The sequence below is a fragment of the Corvus brachyrhynchos genome, unplaced genomic scaffold (assembly GCF_000691975.1).
Source record: "Corvus brachyrhynchos isolate BGI_N302 unplaced genomic scaffold, ASM69197v1 scaffold48, whole genome shotgun sequence".
Taxonomy (NCBI): Eukaryota; Metazoa; Chordata; class Aves; order Passeriformes; family Corvidae; genus Corvus; species Corvus brachyrhynchos.
Genome location: NW_008240027.1, coordinates 5,482,137 through 5,500,589, shown reverse-complemented (window position 1 = coordinate 5,500,589; position 18,453 = coordinate 5,482,137). Strand labels below are relative to the sequence as shown.

General features: G+C 38.8%; 1 protein-coding gene across 1 annotated transcript in view; it reads left to right on the top strand.

Annotated features, from left to right (window-relative positions):
- The window catches only part of CFAP57 (cilia and flagella associated protein 57), a gene marked incomplete at its 5' end in the record, with an annotated part of 22,158 nt that continues 3,705 nt past the window's right edge, over positions 1 to 18,453 (top strand). The window contains 19 exon segments of the mRNA XM_008640812.2: positions 1 to 18; positions 915 to 1,201; positions 1,370 to 1,535; positions 2,492 to 2,644; positions 3,676 to 3,815; positions 4,494 to 4,659; positions 5,059 to 5,172; positions 5,666 to 5,878; positions 6,519 to 6,692; positions 7,919 to 8,080; positions 8,523 to 8,678; positions 10,736 to 10,829; positions 11,499 to 11,689; positions 12,676 to 12,849; positions 13,963 to 14,121; positions 14,528 to 14,671; positions 15,759 to 15,875; positions 16,950 to 17,084; positions 17,167 to 17,310. Of these exon segments, the coding sequence (XP_008639034.2) occupies positions 1 to 18; positions 915 to 1,201; positions 1,370 to 1,535; positions 2,492 to 2,644; positions 3,676 to 3,815; positions 4,494 to 4,659; positions 5,059 to 5,172; positions 5,666 to 5,878; positions 6,519 to 6,692; positions 7,919 to 8,080; positions 8,523 to 8,678; positions 10,736 to 10,829; positions 11,499 to 11,689; positions 12,676 to 12,849; positions 13,963 to 14,121; positions 14,528 to 14,671; positions 15,759 to 15,875; positions 16,950 to 17,084; positions 17,167 to 17,310 (2,907 nt within the window).

Genomic DNA, 18,453 nt, shown 5'->3' with positions numbered 1-18,453 from the left:
GGCGATGGCCCCTGCCAGGTAACGGCTCCACCTCCGCCTGCTTCCAAAACTTCCAAACCCGGGCTGTGCCGGCGTCTCGGCGGCTCATTATGAACACTCCCGTTCACAGTTGACTGGTTCTTCGGGAGCATACTTCACTTTTCAAAAAGGTGCATAAAATGTGCAACAAGTAGCAGGTGCGAGGTTGGACATACGTTCATCCTTCAGGACATGTGCACAGTGCATTTTCCCGTTGCCACATGGCTTTTATCCAGGGCAAAAGGAGGAGAGGGCTCCACACTGTAGGTTTCATGGTTTTTCTGACCTCTCTTGCCATCTGCTGTTGGCCACCCTCAGCAACAGGACACTAGGCTAAATAAAGTTTTGCATTGACCCATAATGGACATTCTCACATTTGTATCTGTTGTATCACATGAGATTCTCTTATATCACATGAGATCTATGTTACGGGGCCAGTACAACAGGCCAGTGAGTGTGCAATGTGCCCCTCATATCCCTGCAAAAGCATACACTAAATATGTTGGCTGTGCTCCGTAGTTGCAACACACTTCTTGGAAGTTCTCAGTGCACCTTTTCCTTCCTGCAGTTTTCTGTGTGTCTTCTGGTCCCGCTTTTCAGGAAGCTTGCTACTGGAAAAACTTGCTAATAGTAGTAAAGAGGTATTTTGGCCTTCCTTTTGTAATTTAATTTTGATAGACACACTTTTGAAAGGTTAAAAACTGCAATATGTAGTTGTGATGGTTAATTCTTGGTCTCTTTGGTATTCCTGCGTGTTTCTATGAACCACCTTCCTTTGTTTGTTTTCCTGTATCTGGTATAGAAAGTCTTCAGAACAGGTATAATACTTGCATATTTTTGAACATAGTTGAAAACTATGTTCGAGTTGAAAACTTCGTCTCTTTTTTGTTCCGTAGGTGAGCTTTAATCCTCAAGACAATACCCAGGTTTGTATCACTGGAAATGGCTTTTTTAAACTTTTCAAGTATAGTGAAGGATATTTAAAGCAGATGAATTTACAAAGGGGAGAGCCAGAAAACTACTTGTGCCATGCCTGGCTGTCCGAGGAGGAAGTTATATGTGGCACTGATAAAGGCAAACTTAGCTTGTTTGAAACTGGACAGCTGCACTGGGAAATGAGTTTGGACTACAGAAAACCACCCAAGGAACTAAAAGAAGATACAACAACAAAAGAATATGAGAGGTAAATCTGTTAAATATTATTAGTAACAGTTCCATGCTTTTGCCTGCAGATGAGTTACTTCCTTCTTGTCCAGTTTATGATGTTGACTGCTGCCTAGCCTTTTTTGATTTGTGCTTCTTTATTTTTAAGTCTTTATGTATTTCCTAATTGCATTTCTGGTGTTTCTAGTGGCCTGGCCTTTGAAGATAATGGTTTACAACAGCATTCTCTGCCTCAAATATCTGCAGTTGCAGCATATTCCAAAGGGTTTGCATGTTCACCTAGCCCAGGAGTTGTTCTTCTGTTTGAGAAGAACGAGGAAAAGGAGGGCTATGAGGAGAGTCAAGAAGTCTGGGTAAGGAGGAAACAAGCTTTTCTAAGCAATTATTCAGCGGAGCCTTGTTTAGAGAACTGTGAGTGCTTCTGATTCAGTTATTAATAATAGCACATTGCTAAATTGCATTGTAAGCATTAGCTAACTGTCCTGGTGATGTCGAAAGGAGTTGCCAAAGGTCACACTGAAAGTCAGTGATTAATGACCTTTTGCAAGGTAGTTATGTATGTTCCCTTCCCACATGTAAAATGTGCTTTGGGGCTGCTAAACTTCAGGAAACCTTTAAGAAACTTTTATTTGTGGAGGCTTTTGAGACTAAGAAGTAGCTTACATCAGTTTTGAAGAACTAGGCTGCTTGGTTTTTTTCCAAGAAGAAGCTCTTCTCCCCTCAGGTATTTATTACAGCTGTCATGAGACTGGTGCACTCTTACTCTTAAATAATCCTTCTAACTGTTCTATAGCAAACTGTATGCATTGATTTACTGCAATCCCTGGATAAGAACATTAATGAGCTGGTCAAGACTTCATATTCTGGTTCTAAACGGTCAGATCTTCCCTATGCATGGGACCCTCTAATAAGACTTATCTACCTTAATGATACATTACAAAGAGCTGTTTTTCTGAAATCACAATTTTTAGGCAGTCCTCATTCTGACACTTGTTAGTTTTTGTCTTGATATTTTTCTACTACCATTTTAATTCTTGTTTAGTGCAGTACTTCAGATTACTGCTGAAATGTCCTCTGATGTTCTCTGATATAACATTTCATCCGTAATGTTATAGATACTGTTAGGTTGTCCTCTTGTCCTCTATTTCCTGCCTTGTAGTAGTTATGTGCTATTAAATATCCAAGCTGTCTTGCTGATATTATGTATGTGTTTATTAGAGGAGCATTACAAGGAAAGTTTGTGTGTGTGCATGCCTACTACCAAAACATGGAAACCTGGCACAACCCACAGGATGCCTTTCTTGTGCAGCTTCCTCAGGACCTGTTCAGCACTGAGCCAAAAAAGTCAGGCAGACAGGACATTACATGTATATGCTTCAGCCCCTCTGAGGAAACGATGGTCGTTAGCACAAATAAAAATCAGCTCTACATGTTTACCATGTTCTCCACCAAACTTATAAGGGTAAGTGCAGTTCACATTCACAGCTTTCATGCCCAGTATTGTAACGACGGAGGCTACTCAGTGTTGTTTTCTATGATGCATGCTCATAAAATCCTTCAAATGAACCCTTAAAGCTCAAGATATGAAGAAGTGCTGGGTGTGCATCTCTGAGAGTGGTATTTCTGTAGCCCCTTGCTCAAGCATCCCCCCATGTGAATACCTGATGCTATTCAGCAGAATGATAGAGGACACTTAAGACCATTTAAGGGTGCCTGTCAGTGCTGAACCACTTCACTGAGGCTTGAACTGAGATATCCTCAATGTAACTCTAGTGCTTTGTGCTCCACTGTAATATGCAGAAACTTTAATGCAATGGTAAAGCTGGAACAGCCATGGGAATCTCATTTGACTGTAAAATGATAGTTGTTGAAGTCTTAGCTAGAAGTGAAACCTCTTTGTGAAATACACACACAATAAAAAACCTTCCCTACTCTGTAGGAGTTAAATAATACAAAGACAAGTGAAAAATGTATTATCATGAAATAGACTTACATGGAATTGAGCACCTAACCTGTGTACAGGCATATGGAAAGATCTTCACAGGAAGAGGGCTTGTAGCTAGGGGTCCTGTTTCCACATGCAGCCTAAAATTTTATTGGTGCTTCACTTCCAGCATGTGGTAGCTAGACATCCTGGTGAAGTTTTCTATCACTCAGCACTTGACTTTTTTTAAATATCTGCATGACCAGAAGGTGTTAACTGAATTCTTGCGGGTTTATTTATTTATCTAACTTGCCTTTTTTTACATACATATAATATGCTCTCACTGCTCTGCCCTGCACCACTTTTCCTGATGATTAATTATAAGCTTAAAACTAACACAGTTAGGTTTTTAACATTGTTATGTTCAGACCAGTGCAGTGAAAGGATTAAGTGGTTCCCTCAAATCTATTCTACAACTGTACGCAAAGACCCATGATAGATTATTTTTATCTGACTTACTGCCTGCAATGAAATATTTGTGATTTCCTTATGTTCTCATTCCTTCTCAGGAGAAGACATCTTATTTTGCATATATGAATTTCCCATTGCATTCTAATTCAATCACTGGTCTGGACATGTGTACTTGGAAACCCATTCTTGCTACGTGTTCCCTGGATAGATCTGTTCGCATCTGGAATTACAAGACGAAGTAACGAGTTGTTTGGATTTGTTATTACCTCTCACTTTTTTGTATATTGTGTTTAGCAGGCAATAGCAGCAATTTCATATGAATGAGAGTGTTGTTCTGGTAAAATTCTTGTGTGGTGTGGGATGTAAATGGTATTACTGACATGATTTGGGGAGTGTGAATATGCAGTGCCTTTAGAACAGGTGCCAAAAGAATACAAACCTTTTTATATTAAGCTATTTTTGTGTCAGACTTCTTGTGTTTTGGAAAAAACTCTTCAGGAAAGTTCCATTCAGCTTTGTCTTATGATACTGTTGCCCCATCTCCTTCTTCTTAGCCATAGTTCTTAAGAAAAATTACTCCAGCTGTTGAGGTTCCCTGGAGAGAAAAACAAATCTCAAGAGATGTTTGTGTAGGATTGCAATCAGCAATTCATTTGCCTTCTTCATTGTATTCCAGTACACAAGGATTTGCTCTTGCACCTTCCACACTTCTCTGTGAATCAGAAAGTCAAATTTACTTTTGTTTCCTGTAACATCTGTGTGATGATTACTTAACTGAATAACAACACACTTCCTTAAGGACAAGGCAGAGTCAGACTGTAGCTGCAGATGTCCTTGCTGGGCCAGATAATGTCCTGTCAGGTGTGCAATCGGGAGTTTGTCCTATTCCATACTGCTCAATGGTTTTCTCTTTCAGCACTTTGGAGCTGTGTAAGGAGTATCAGGAGGAAGCATACACAGTATCACTTCATCCCACTGGCCTTTTCTGTTTGGTTGGGTTTTCTGACAAACTACGATTCATAAGTCTGCTGTACGAGGACATGCGTATTTTCAAGGAGTTTGCTGTGAAAAAATGTAGAGAGGTAAGGAGTGGTACAAAAATGAAATTGGGCAGTTATGGGGAGCAGAGTGGTGAAGAACGTGACAGAAAACAGAAACTTCTCCAATATATCCTCGTAGGATATAGGATATCCTATATCAAAGCATCGAGAAATGGATTCTGACTATTGGAGAACGGGCCCAGAGGCTTATGTGTAACTGTGGACTTGGGAAGCAGCAGAAGGGATAATTTGCTCAGAAATACTCAAAAACTGAATTTTACAGGGCAAAGCATTGATTAAGAAAACTGTAAGTGGCTAATTATGTCATGGAGTTTTCTTTTCATGTAACAATTTGATATTAAAGGATGTAATTGAAATTCAATGCAGGAATGTTTTTATCCATTCCATCTACAGTAATGGGTGGTTATGTTCTTTTTGTAGTGCTCATTCAGTAATGGAGGCCATCTTTTTGCTGCAGTTAACGGAAATGTGATTCAAATTTATTCCAGCATCACCTTTGAGAATGTTACTAATCTGAAAGGACATACTGGGAAGGTTAGTAAACAAATCTTATACAGTACAACTTATTAACATATTAACTAGTTGATAATATGCACTTTGAATAGGTAAAGTACAATTTTGGATCTTGAAATTGCCCCAAAAAGTAACAACAGAAATAGAAAACCCCATTTTCTTTGGTCAGAAGGCAAAGTGTTCATGCACTAGATACATCTGAAAAGTCTGTCCTTAAACTGGAGGTGAAGGATTGGCAGCTGGCTGAACAAAATAAAATATCCCAGTAATAAATTACAAAAATAAAATCTACTCAGTATTGCAATGAACTTTTTCCTGACAGTGTGTTCATAAAGTAGTTCTTACTGTTGTTTTTTTTATGCTAAAATAGAATTGGTTGAGAAACATCTAGAGGTTTTGCAGTAAGACTTTGAAGTATGATTCTGAAGTTGTCACAGATTTACCAGTACAGTGACTCCATGCTGTATATCTATAACCTACACATCAAGCTCCTTGGTGTGTTTTGCTTTTGCAGGTTCATGCAATTAAATGGAGTGCAGATGACACTAAATTTGTCTCCTGTGACACACATGGTGCTGTGTATGAGTGGAACTTGTTGACAGGTAAAAAGGAGTCAGAATGTGTGCTCAAGACCTGCATCTACAGCAGCATTTCCCTGACTTATGATGCCAAAATTATCTTTGCTGTTGGATCTGACCAAACTCTCAAAGAGATTTCAGAGTCTTCGGTGAGCTAACAAGCACTCTGGATTTTGTTAAATTCTCTGGGGAGGGTACTGGTGCTTTGGTTTCTTAGCATCCATTTGGTAAATAGGAAATCGGTCTGGTTCTGAGAGCTATGATATTTACTGACAGTTTTGTGTTCTTATGTCCTTTACAATGAAACCTGAGATTTTGTTGTAGTTTTATATTTTTGTAATTTTACTTGGATTTACCTAGAAATTTTCTAATCCAGTTAACAAACTAAATAGGCAATATTGTATCAACTGTTCTGCTGAAATACAAGTGTATCACATCTACCACTGTATCTACAAGCCTTTTTCTTTCAGAAAAGTAGTAAATTGTATGTAATAACCATTACATCTTTCAGATCACACCAGCTTGGCTTGAAATTTTAATACTGCATATCTATAATAAATACAGAAGTTTTATATCTAAATATTTCTTTTAAATCTATTTTTTTTTTTAATGTATAAAGCTTGATACTAATTACTGTTCAGGCTATACTTCTATAGGCATATAGATTCTTTTAACTGCATCATTTGCTGCAGGCAGAGGTATAACAATTACTCATGCAATGCATAATCAAATACTTAATGTAATGTGAGGGTTTTGTGTGGTGGTTTGTGTTGTTGGTTTATTTTTTAGATCCAGCAAGAAGTGCCTGCTTATGATGTTGTTTATACGACTGTCGCTGTCTCTCGTTCCGGGAGCATGATATTTGTTGGTACATCCCTGGGGACAATTCGAGCTATGAAGTACCCATTAACTCTGAAGAAGGGTTTCAATGAGTACCAGGCCCATGCAGGTGCTGTTACAAAGGTAGCACAGAGTTCTTTCTTTTCCCTGTGGTACCAGCCGCACACAGCTCCTTTAGGACTGATTCTCCTTCCCAATTCATAGCATAATACATTAAAATTAAGGCTGAGTCTGCACATGGAGAATGAATATTGCAGTATTCATAGTAGTCCTGTCTCTAGATATGTCAGGGAATAAGCTGTTGGCTAAAAATTGGCTTGCACCAGGTTACAAAACATGGCATATTGGATGAAGAACTTTGATACAGCTCCTTGTGGAAAGAGGAAGGTAATTTTGTCATAGAATTGTTTAGGTTGGAAAAGAGCTTTTAGATCATCAAATCCAACAGTTCACCCAGCACTGCCAAGTCCGCACTAAACCATGTTCCCAAGCACCACATCTACACGTCTCTTAAATACCTCCAGGGATGGTGACTCCACCACTTTCACTTGTAGATGGGCATCACATTTGCCCATTCCCAGACAGCTGAGACTTCCCTAGTGAGCCAGTACTGCTGCCAAATGACTGAAAGGGCTTGGTGAGCACTTCTGCCAGCTCCCTCAGTGTGCTTTGGTAGGTCCCCATGCTCCAGGAAGCCACATGTTCTGTGTTTTTAAAACTGGTCATAATTTTGGCGTTTTAAGTATCACTGTCAAGTACAGCACCTTGACTTATCCTTGCACAGTCCAACATTAGAATACGAACTTCAGTTACTGTAACTCCACTTTCACCTCATTTGCAAGCTGCATCATCTCCCAGGTACTCTATGCCAGATCAGGCAGCCACAGGAGGTCTGGAGGAGGTGACAGCAGTTATTACTAGATAGTTCTTGGTGAGCCTAGTTGTAGTTTCAAAAGAAAAAATTTAGCCACCTGTTGCTCATGCAACTTCTCAAAGAAAAACTCTGGAGACCTTTGGAATTGTAATATAAATTGCCTGTCTGAGCTGTAATTGTCTAGAAGGTCTTTTCCGTTTCAGGTTTTTAAAAATCTCTGGCTTTGAGACCAGAAGCAGATCCAGTGTCTACACATATTCTTTCCCTTCCCTTTGTTGTTTCAACCAGGGTGGAACAGAAGGAGAGGATATAATCAAAATGTTGGTAGTGGGGCTATGTTACTATTTCAGCTGTTGACTTTCTGTGGTAGAAATGAAGGGAGTATGTGGGTGGGGAGAAAAATGTGGTGTAAAATAAAACCGTGTCTCCATTCTTCGATGTCTCGTCTATTATTTTGTTGTCTCTTCCTTCTAAGATGACAATAACAAATGATGACCAATTTCTACTGACTGCTTCAGAGGATGGCTGTATATTTATCTGGAAAGTGCATGATAAAGAAGGTGGGGGACTGAAAGGGGAACAGGAACTTCAGTATGCTGAGGAAGTGTTGATCATGAGATCAGATATAGACGAGAAGGTAGGAGGAGCAACTTGCAAACATCAGCCATAGGATTTCTGTGAACTGCATTTGCATGATGCTTGTTACCAGCCAGTCCTATATGGCTTGCATGGCTTTGGTCAAAGAGGTTACAGCAAGTTGCTGCAGCAGCTTGTCAATATGCAAGCAGCATTATACAAACAGGGAGTGTGGAGAAAGGTTTAGACTTTCCTCTAATACTTTCCCCAGTCTCTTGAAAGCACTTTTAATGGAGTAGAGAAGTAAGAAGATGCATTTTTATAAACTGTCTTGTAAGATAGCAAAGGAACCTTACTTCTGGAACTTCTTGGTCTGTCTGAAGATTCTCTGTAAAGGCTGTTGTTCATAAATACATGCACGTAAATAAAACATCCTTAACAAGCTGTTGCCAATAGCAAATATTCTCTCTCTTAAAACTGTTTTCTCGTCCATGTCCTAACAGACTCAGGCAATACTAGACCTGCAGATTTGTGTGAAAGATCTGCAGACAGAAAGTGATTACGAGCTACGTCTCAAGGACATGTACTGTGAAGGAAAAATAAAAGCATTGGAAGAGAATTTCGCTCAGGAAGTAGACTCCCTTAAAACCAAACACCAGGTATGATTCATATTGCAGAACCAAATACTAAGATATCTTTCACTGAAGAGTTGAACTCAAGCTTGCATTACATATATAGAAATGCCATACAGCATCTGAAGTTATTCCTTTCCAGTAAAGATGTTCTTGGTATTTGTAAAGCATGGAAGTACCTTTGAGTCAAGTATCTTATAGGTACAAGGGGATGCAAGAATTGTCCTAGGTGGCCTGTAAGTATCTTCACATAAAAATAGCACAGTAAATACTGCCTGAGACTGAGGATCAGTAATAGAAATGGGACTGTGCCTTAAAAGCTCCTTTGTGTATAAGGTTGCCTTAATGCTGCCTTCTTCATGTCCTGTCTGCTTAGAACTTTTTAAGAACATCTGCTGAGGTTTCTTGTATATCTTTTGAAAATAAAAATATATTTTGAAAATAAAATATATTCCCTGGATGTCTTCTGTTTGTGTGCTTATTGACTTCTTTGTGGTTGTGAAGCAGGACTCCCCTGAAAAGCAAAGGCTGTGATAATTCTTCCCAGCATCTTATTTGTCTGTGTCTGATAATGCTATTCTGTCCATCTGTCTGGAGCACACACTGGATTTCTGACCTGTAATTTGTTATACTTCTGGACTTCTTTTAGATGTAGAAGGCAAGGGATCCAGTAGTAATTTCTCTGTCAGTAAAACAACTTGAAGTAAGAGATTATATACACATGATTCAATCCTATCAACCTCATGTTCTTTTTGAGCTTTTGGGTGAATATTGTCCTGTTCTGGTGATTTTTTAGTGCTTATTTTGTTGAGTTGTGCATAGTCCCTTCAAGCAGTATTTCTGTTTGACTCCACATAAAAGAGTTCAGTATGAAAGCTTGCCAAGTTACTTATTAGTTGTAATATTTTACAGGCTTGTAATTTTGAAGTGCTCTTTTTATGCCTTTCTTGTCTTTTGGCCCTACAGTTGCTCTAGCCGGTTTTTGATAGTTATTTTTTGAGGAGGTTTAATTATTCATTTTAATGTTTTCTTCAAGTATTTTTTCAGACTCTTTGGCTTGTCTCACCGTGGTTTTTTCATCTAAATAACCTGAGTTTCAACCTTTCTATTTTTCCTCTCTTTTGTAGAACCTAACCTTGTACAAGAAAGCCATTTCAATTCTTGTGGATCCCTCTACCTCTGTTTTATCTCTGCTGGTTTTTTTTCTGAGGTTTTCAGGTCTTCTGATAAGTAGTGCTTAGCTATAAAGTTATAATAATCTCAGCTACACTGAAAATTCTTTAGACTTGTTGATTATTGCAAGCAAGTGCCTTTGAAGGTGAATAAAAGTTCTGTAGGCAGGCAAATGGTACTTCCTGTCCAAGTATCAGTACATGTTAGGATTAAACTGAATGACAGCTTTAGACTTGGGGCTAACCTTTCTGGTTGTATCCATCAGACAAATGGAATATTTCTGCTTATGCAAGACCCACGCAGTTGTTACAAGAAGAAAGTGAAAATATTTTAACTATGTTACAATTCCTAGCTTCTCTGGAAAATTTCTCAGCTGTTTTCTTGCTCCAGTTCTTTGTGCTTTTGTAGAAGGTTAAGTAATTTGTAGTGGCAGTCTGACATTCCAAGCAAATGGCATTCAAAATTCACTCATGCTCAGCTTTATGTCATACTATGCAAATGTCAGCATTTTAGGACCTCAAGGTTGCTTCAAGTGAGACAGGGAGCAGCTTGAACTTTAATATCTGGACAATAATTTATGGAACCACAAATTCTCCTCAAGCAGACATACATAAAGGAGTGGAGGCTTTTGTCACTCACAAACTTTTCTTGTTAGATTAGGATCAGTACCCTGTATTATATGAACTTTGTTTGCTGCTTTTCCTTAGTTTTCATTACCTTAACTTGTCAAATCAAACTAATATCTGGGAAAACTTGTTTTAGTGACATACGGCATCTCAGTTTTGGTGAGAGATTTCACACATATTTCTGTTGTGTGTGTATTCCTCACCAGGGGCAAGCACACAAACATTTTGGACATTACTTTGCCTAGTTTCAAATTAAAATATATTTTTCTTTTTTTTTTCCCCCAGATTTTACAGGAAGAGAAAGAAAAACAGGAGCTACAACACCAGGTTCAACTGTCTGAGCTGATGGATCAACAGGCTAGGGAGGTGCAACGGCTAGGTTAGACTCTAACAAGTGTTTGTAACTAGAAACAGGGGAAATGCTTTATTGATAGCAAATGATGTGACAGGGAGGCATTACTAGAGTAAAGGTATAAAGAAAAACGAATGTATGTCATGTAGGTATTTGGTGCAGACCAAATGGTTGTCTAAACTGCACCACACACGTGTGATGATGAGAACATGCACATGGGCCCTGTATCTTAGAGGTTTGGTTCTTGAGATTAGTAATTTCTTCATTTTGTTAATAGCTCACTGTGCAGGAACAGTGCAGTCATTCAGTTCAGCAAGGAGGTGCACACAGCCTGGAGAAAACCTGTATTACAAATTCCGGATTTGTAATCAAGATAAAAATACTGCAAATTAGTACCAAAGAGCAAGTCCCCCCCATAAATGAGTCCACTGCCAACTCATACTTTGTAGCAGTTGAGCTTATACAGCTCTGCCATGGTTGTCATCCCAAGGAAATGCCTAAATCAGTTGTCAATTATGTATGGCTACAGAGTCTAAAGCCCCTGTATATCTGATGAAGAAAGTGATGAAATACTTCTACTTGTAATTTATTGCAACCAGCTGCCAAAAAGACAGTAAAGAATAAGACAGCCGCAGAAGGATAGGATTCATCCCTCTTTTCTATTAGTTTTATCCATTCCATGTTTCCTGTTAACAGAATCTGACAGTAGTCAGAAACTCTTCATGGAAAATGAGAAATACCAGGAGCTGCAGGTGAAATCCCAGAAGATGGAGGAGGAATACGAGAAACAATTGCACAATTTGGAGGAAAGCAAAAGCAAGGCTGTGGCAGAGTTAAAAGAACATTATGAGAAAAAACTTAAAGATAAAGCTGTTCTGCTGGAAGAGGTAGGAGGCTTGATTTGTCGTTTGATTTGTTGACCAAGTTTATCTTCAACTGTGATAAAATATTCCCTAGGACAGGAGAGGCTGGCATCTTCCATGCAAACCCTAATCTGCTTATAACCATGGGAAAATATTTTGACAGGTAGAATAGTAAAAAGGAAGACCCAGCTGAGTCACCAACTTTTCAGGGTTTCATACCTTGAGTAACTTGCTAAGATTAATATCCTTGGGCTTTATCAACTTCATCTCCATTTCTCCTACATCCCAGAATTCCTGTTTATTAATGTGACTTAGATGATACATTTACTGTAATTCAAGAAAGAAAGATTCAATCATGTTGTTCTAGTGAAGAGATAACATTTTGAAAATGGTGAATTACATTCCTGAGCCCTTGAGGTTCTTACCTGCATAATTTGGGGAACAAAGATAAATGTCCTGAATACTTCAAAAATTCCTGTGGTCAAAGACTTGGCTTGACAAATGCCAGCCAGATAACTGATACTTACATATTTAGAGTCAGTAAATCCTATCACCATTACTGTTTGCAGCCCTGTGTTGCAATACCAATTTGAAGAGAATGTAAGAAGAGAGGCATACAGAGACTGAGGCAAACCCAGGTGTTTATTGGTCCTAATGCATCAGAAACAGCAATTTTAAAAGATCCTAAGTGATACTGGTTTGTTCTGTAGCCAGAACAAGTTTGCTGATGTTACTATCTGGGCCAGATTCCTAACTTGAAGCATTCAAGTCTTAAGAATTATATATTAAAAAAAAAATTTAAAAAAGGAGAACTTTTAATGTGTATGTTATCAGTTTCTAAAGTTACTTTAATCCACTAAGAAGTTATCTTAGATGATATTGCTGCAATTGAATATTCCACTAAATATAGATTCTCCAAGAAGAAACACAGTTACAAATAACCTTTTATTTCTCTCCTTTATTGGTCTCTTACTATTGCCTTCTCTAAGTTTTGTTTTCCTTAACTCCAGGCAAAGAAGAATATGAAGAAGCAGATTCAAGCACAAGAAGAAATGGAGAAACAAATTTATGAAGATGCAGACAAAGAAATCTTGGAAATCAAAGACAAGTATGAGAGAGAGCTCTTGGAAGAAAAGGAGTCCAACATACAACTGAAAGGAGAAATAGGAGTCTTGAATAAAAGGGTATCTTTTATTCTGTGCTAGTATCAGACCTGCACAAGAAGACCTGTAACTGAGGATTGAATGTGATTAATGGCATGTCAATTTATTCCATTAATCTAGTCTGTAAATATGTGGCATTTCATATGAGAACAGTAGCCCATTCTTAGATTAGTTTGAGTGTTTAGAATATTTGGACAGAAGAAGAAGCTGTCTGCTGATTGTATTGATGATATGATTAGAGATAGATGATAAAGGAGGTGTGTTTTTATTAGTACACTTTGTCTTATCTACATAGTTTTAAACTATAAATAATACTGTTCATCCTATGACAGGAAAGAAACAAACCTTTTGATTTTTCTAAGATCTAATGCTTTGCTTTATTAGTAAAATCCTTATACTGCTTCATTTGATGCAATAATCCCCATGTTTTGTTTGCATAATCATTTTTTATTGGCTTTACTAGGATTTTTAAGGAGGCATAAAATCTTTTACCTCTTTTACTGTCTGGGTATTACATTTGCCTAAGGATGTTAGAGGGACATTTTTTCTTTTTCATTTTCTTCAGTGTTTATCTGGAGACAGGGAGGTTCTCTTCATACCCTCTGCTATCATGGTACTGTCTTTAGCTTCTTTGTCTTTTAGACCTCAGGAATTTCTTCCTGTGTCCTTACAGTTTGTCCAGCACCATTCATTGGTTCCAAGTTTCTTGGCTTCACAGATCTTAGTACTAAGGCAGGGATTTTGAGGGTACCCAAGAGCTATGAACTGGGCACCCTTCCAGTCTTCTGTCTTTAGAGATGTATGGCAAATGTTCACCTTATAAGAATTTTCCATGGATTGAGTGTTATTTGCAGGTGATGCTCAGATATAATATCCATACCCTTCTTGCTTCTGGATGCAATTTCCTTGCTTCCTTGTAGTGCAGTAGGTATTCTTGTCAAAATATACAGAAAAAGCAAAAATGGACATTCAACCCCCTTTTGAGTTACAGGCATTTAACTGATGTGATGCTCCTTCATCATATCTTAGTTTGATATCCTTTGTCCCACACCACAAGGTATCCCACAGAATAGGATGGCCAGGCTGTGCACAGCTTTTGGAGACTGTGAAGTTCTTACTTGTTTGCCTCTCTAGTTGAACAGCCTACAGAAAGAGCTCAAGGACCGAAACAGGGATATTGAGGAAATGAGACTGGAACAGCAGAAGCTGCAAGACATCATTAAATCACTGGAGAAGGAAATCACGGCACTAAAGACAGAGGTTAAAGAGAGAACAGACACTATCCTAGAGAAGGTGAGAAACTGGACAATTTGATGAGGTCAAAATCACCTCCCTTAATGAAATAGAGATATTTATTTTAATAGTATTTGTTGTGGCAGTATCACGTGACTGGAAACTCAGTTTCAGCTTAAGGAATTTGTGATCTCCAGTTTGGGATTTCGGTATTTAATTGGCATTCTAAGCTTTTCTTGGAGAGCTCAAGTTCAGGATGTTGACTTTCTCATCCCCTGTTCTGGGATCTGTAGATGGTTCAGCATTATTTCCTCCCTCCCATCTAATCTGTAGATTTGCAGCTGAAGTTCAGTCTTCCACAAGATCTGTGACTGCTGGTTTTGCCTTTTCCATGTTTGTGCCTTGTCCTAGAGATCTGTTTGAGAGTGCTGGGTCTGATTTGGATCTCTGTACCCATTTCTTCCAGGAGAAGCATATATATGATCTAAAAATGAAAAATCAGGAACTGCAAAATTTCAAGTTTGTGCTGAGTTACAGAATAGAGGAGTTTAAGAAGCAAATAGAGTCACGTGAAAATCATATTGAGACAATGAAGAAACAGATCGATGAGGTGAGTAATGCTCTCATTTGGCCTCTGCTACTAAGCCCATTGTCTGAATACGAAGATGACCCAACAAGTCGATGAAAGATTCCACCCTGTTTGTTCCTTGACTTCATTCAAAGATACACAGTACTGATTCAATATCCTTTCAGCTAATAAAAATATCTGCACACAATAGCTATTTCATTTTCTATCACGTGCTACCAGTAATCAACATAGTTCCTGTATGTAATTCTAGATTTTGCTTAAAAATAGATCTTATCCTTATGTGGTTGCCCTCCATGTGCCCTGAAGCATTTGCAAGATACTGCTTTTATTGATCTGGTGGAAGAGAGTAAATTTCTTCTCTCAGAAATGTTGCAGATTTATGCAAACATAACTCTGCTTAGGGGTTAGGTACATAGACAAATTATATTAATCAGTTGATACATGGGAAATTTGAATGTATTCATACTTAGCATGCAGAAAATTCATTGAGGGAACTTATTTATGATAGAAACTTGCTATGATCTCTGCACAGATGTATCCTTAGCTCAGCCAAACTAGGACTATGGTGACATAGTCTTTTAAATAAAATTCAAACTAATGAACAATTTGTATGTACTCCAGACTAGCAAGATGAAATCCCTGTTGTCTTTTCTGGTCACCATCTTGTGCCATAAGTAAATGCGGTAGTACCCTTCTTGGTTTTTGTTCTACATATGTACCCATAGTTTTCAATCCATTTGTTTCTTTTCAGTATCAGGTTCTAGTTATTGTTGCCCTTACTCTTTCCAGTATTTACTGTTCATTTCCATCTCATCCATTTTTATTCAGATGGAACAGTAGAGCTCCAGTTCAGCTCAAGGAAATGAAGGGGCATCACGTAATTTAAATCACTGTGACTCAACAGGGATTTGCACATTCATTCATGTGGTTTCTGTATATTCTGACAGAGGGCAGTGTTGTTACAAAACTGACGTTTCTCATATTGTCATTCAACCTGAAGGGGGACCTATTCCCTCAAGTCTGTATTTCCAGTTTCTGGTTTTCCTGTTATGTGTTATTTTTTCACGTCTCCTTTTAGCCCTGATTTCCTCCTCCTGCTTGCTTTCAGATGGAGGATGAGCTGGAACAATTCCGCAAGGAGAGCACAGAGCTGAAGATGAACATCACACAACTGCAACAGAAACAGAAAGCAACTGCTCGTGAGGTGCACAGAGAGATGGAGAAGGTATGGGGTACCCCCATCATGCAGGTCCCACAGAATGACATTGGTGGAGACAGAACACTGGTGAAGCATTCATCTGAGCAAACAGTTACTTCAAGGGTGCTGTGTCCAAGGACCAAGAGAGCCTCTGGTCAGTGGGGACAAAGAAAGAAAACTCCCAAGCCTGCAACCATCTTAGATCGTTCATATTTAAAAAAAAAAAAAAAATCCAGTTATTTATGTGTCAACACACATTGTCCTGAGTTTAACAGAACAGTGAGGCAAATGCTGAACTACTTGTTCCTGCCCAAGCCTAAAATCTGGGGACGCTTGGCCTAAACAGGAGCAGCATGTAAGATACCACCTAGGCATTAGTTGGATGATATAAAGGATGGTCTCATTAATGGAGGAGTCAAGGACCCCTTGTTTGACAACATATCAGACATGAGGGAGGAAAAGGGAGTGCAGGTGAAGGTGGAGGAGCTTAGCAGGCAGCGCATGAGTGAGGAAGTAGGTAGAGAGGCCTGGCAGAAACCAAGAGAGAATGAGAAGGCAATCTTGATGTGAAATCAGCAAGCTGTGCATGTGTCTGATATGTTTTGTCCCTTGCCTCCTCTTCTTAACTGTTAGTGTGTTGTTTCTAAATAAGAAGGTAGGACAGCATTTGGACAATGCTCTCAGGCACATGATGTGGCTCCTGGGAATGTCCTGTGTAGGGCTGAGTTGGACTCAATGATCCTGGTGGGTCTCTTCCAACTCAGCATACTCTATGATTCTGTGTTTGGGAAAGGACAGTGGGTGATAGCATAACGAGCCACTGGTTTTCAGATGTCATCTCTGGATGCTGGCACTGATATTACCTAGTGCAAGTATCTTGGCTTATTATTACTGCTAAAATCTATTCAACATAGATTCAACTGCTACTGCTATTCAACATGTAGTGCTCACATCCCCAGTGAGTTTTTAATTAATTTTTTTTAATGAAATGGAAGGAAGTATATGAGAGTTTACACCAGTTCCACTAGACTTTCTAGAAAATTGCACATGATGGAGTGTTCTGATGAACCAAGTAAGAATGTGACTACATCATTCTTGCAGAAGCAAAATATGGAAACCCTCATCAAACGATTTAAGTCAGATCTTCATAATTGTGTGAGCTTCATTGATGATTCCAAAAAAATGAAAGATCGTATCCGTGAACTCTACACCAAGTACGTGCATCAATCAGACCTGGTGAGTCAGGACCTTTGCCTTCTCCTTGTCCATGCTTTGTCTGGTGGTGTAATTACTGAGGCAACATGCTGTGCCCTCTCAGGTGGAGGTTCAAGCAGTAGATGCAGATTTGCAGCAGCAGTACGAGAAACAGCAAGAGTATCACGAGAGGAATTTGGCAGTTTTAAGGAAGAGGGTGATGAAGGATAAGGAAATGCAGCACACTGCTTACATGCGCATCTTGCAGGTAAAAAGCCTTTCCTTGTGGTATGGAGGGGGAACAAAGGAAGTGGCTGCACAAAAGAGACTTTAGTAACCTTGCTGTTATGGTTTCTTAGGACTTTGAAATAGTTTTGGTTGGCTTTCGTTTCAGACATTCCTACATTTTTCAAGTGCCTCCATTAAATTTTCTGAACAAAAAGAGCAAGATCTCTGAAGTCAGAAATCGCTGCTGTTTTGTGGATACTCTTCTTTATCTCCCACTCCCTAAGAGGAGATAGGGAACTTCCGTTGCATGGATGTTTTTAAGGAAATTACTGTACTTATTTTTTATTTCAAACAGTATTTGTAGTTCCCATCATAGTCAATTTGCCCTTGTTTGGGTGTCAAGCTGTATCTGCTATGTGGTAATATTCAGGAATTAATTTTGGAGGGAAAAAAAAAATTGTCCACATAGTCCCATGCCTATTGGTCTGAATTCAGAAGAACTTTTTGCTTTTCACATCCAAATTTTTCAAGGAAGTTCAGAAATACATGGGGGATATGTCTATTTGGACTAAGATCTCTTGTTCAGAATCCTTGTAATCTCATGACTGCTGGGGTCAAAGATCCAATTTGTTTTCATCTGAAGTGGGAGGACCTAGAGCCCCACAGCAGACATCCTAGGAGGACAGCTTTTCTAGTCTCTTCTTACTATGATCTCCTCCTGCTCAGTCAGCATTTCCTTTTCCCCTCACTAGCCCTTTCTCCATTGTTACTTTATTATGCTTCCTCAGGATCATTAAATCTCAGTCCCCTCCTAAGTCATCTCTTGTTTGCTATTTAGTCATAATTTGCTTCTTCAGGGCTAGACAGCAGCAATCTTCTTCCCTGCCCCATTTTAATTTTTTTACTCTTTCTGTGAGTTAGCTGTTTCCTTTAGCACAAAAGGAGATAGCTTCAGAAAATAACCTGAAGATTTTCCTTGCTGGAATAGGGTGACAGATGGTGTTCATAATGATAATACTTGATGTCTTGGATCAGTAAGCCTAACATGAAATGATGATTAAAACCAAATTAATAAAACATCTGGAAGATGAAGATATCAAAGATTCTAACCAGCCTGGTTTCTTCAAAGAAAAAGCAGTTCTCTGAAGTCCAATAGATTAATGAGATTTTTACAGCCAGCAGC